We start from the raw sequence: 789 nt of genomic DNA, 5'->3' as shown, positions 1-789 counted from the left end.
ATCACGAAAAAGACAAATTAAAATTTAAAAAAATTGGAGGTGCGTTCGCGGGGGCGTGTGGGGCGGGGGGGTGGAGGAGGGTTAGGGTCCGCATAACAAAATAGCTGCTGCACGGCTGAAAATAAAAAAAATCCAAACTGAAAAATTCGAAAAACTCAAAAAAAAAAAAATAAAATTTAAGAAGTCGGAAAATAAATTTAAAAAAGCCGCCGCATCATTAAGAAAATTACAAAGATAAGCAAATTAATACGGAGGAGCCGCCGCATTGCTAAGAAAATTAAAAAATGAATTAAAAAAAGGAAAATTAACCCTAACGGAGCAACCCTAACCCTAACCGAGTAACCCAAATCCTAATCCTAATCCTAAGCCTAAGCCTAAGCCTAATCCTAATCCTAATCCTAATCCTAATCCTACCTAACCCCCCTAACTAACCTTCCTAACTACCCCCCCCCCCACCACCTACAAAAAACTCCTCAAAAAAAACAGGAAAAGCAAAGGAAAAAAATTTTAGTTGTCAGAAAATATTTCTAGACAATCAGACCAGTCAACTTACAAAAACAGCTCAATTTTTTTTCGGTGAATTTTTAGGTGTTAAAATATATCAGAAATTTTCAAATAGCAAAGTTCTTTACGGAGGGGGGAAAATTTTAAAAAAGCAAAAACGCGATCGAAAGAGGTGCTTTGTTAATCACAAACGAATTGCTTCCTGTGGTGTTTGTGGTTTTACCATCTTTCACTTCTGTTTCTTGGTTTGCTTTTTCTGCCGCTTTTTGTTTTCCTTCCTCACTT

The 789-nt window shown here is 36.8% G+C and overlaps 1 protein-coding gene across 1 annotated transcript in view; it reads right to left on the bottom strand.

Moving 5' to 3' along the window:
- Positions 1-783: 783 nt before the first annotated feature.
- The window catches only part of TEOVI_000786300 (variant surface glycoprotein (VSG), putative), a gene marked incomplete at both ends in the record, with an annotated part of 1146 nt that continues 1140 nt past the window's right edge, over positions 784-789 (bottom strand). The window contains one exon of the mRNA XM_067223919.1: positions 784-787. Coding sequence (XP_067080020.1) covers positions 784-787 — 4 coding nt within the window. The remainder of the gene's footprint in view (positions 788-789) is intronic.

This window comes from Trypanosoma equiperdum (assembly GCF_001457755.1).
Source record: "Trypanosoma equiperdum strain OVI genome assembly, contig: ctg_2001, whole genome shotgun sequence".
NCBI lineage: Eukaryota > Euglenozoa > Kinetoplastea > Trypanosomatida > Trypanosomatidae > Trypanosoma > Trypanosoma equiperdum.
This window is presented reverse-complemented; position numbering and strand designations above follow the sequence as displayed.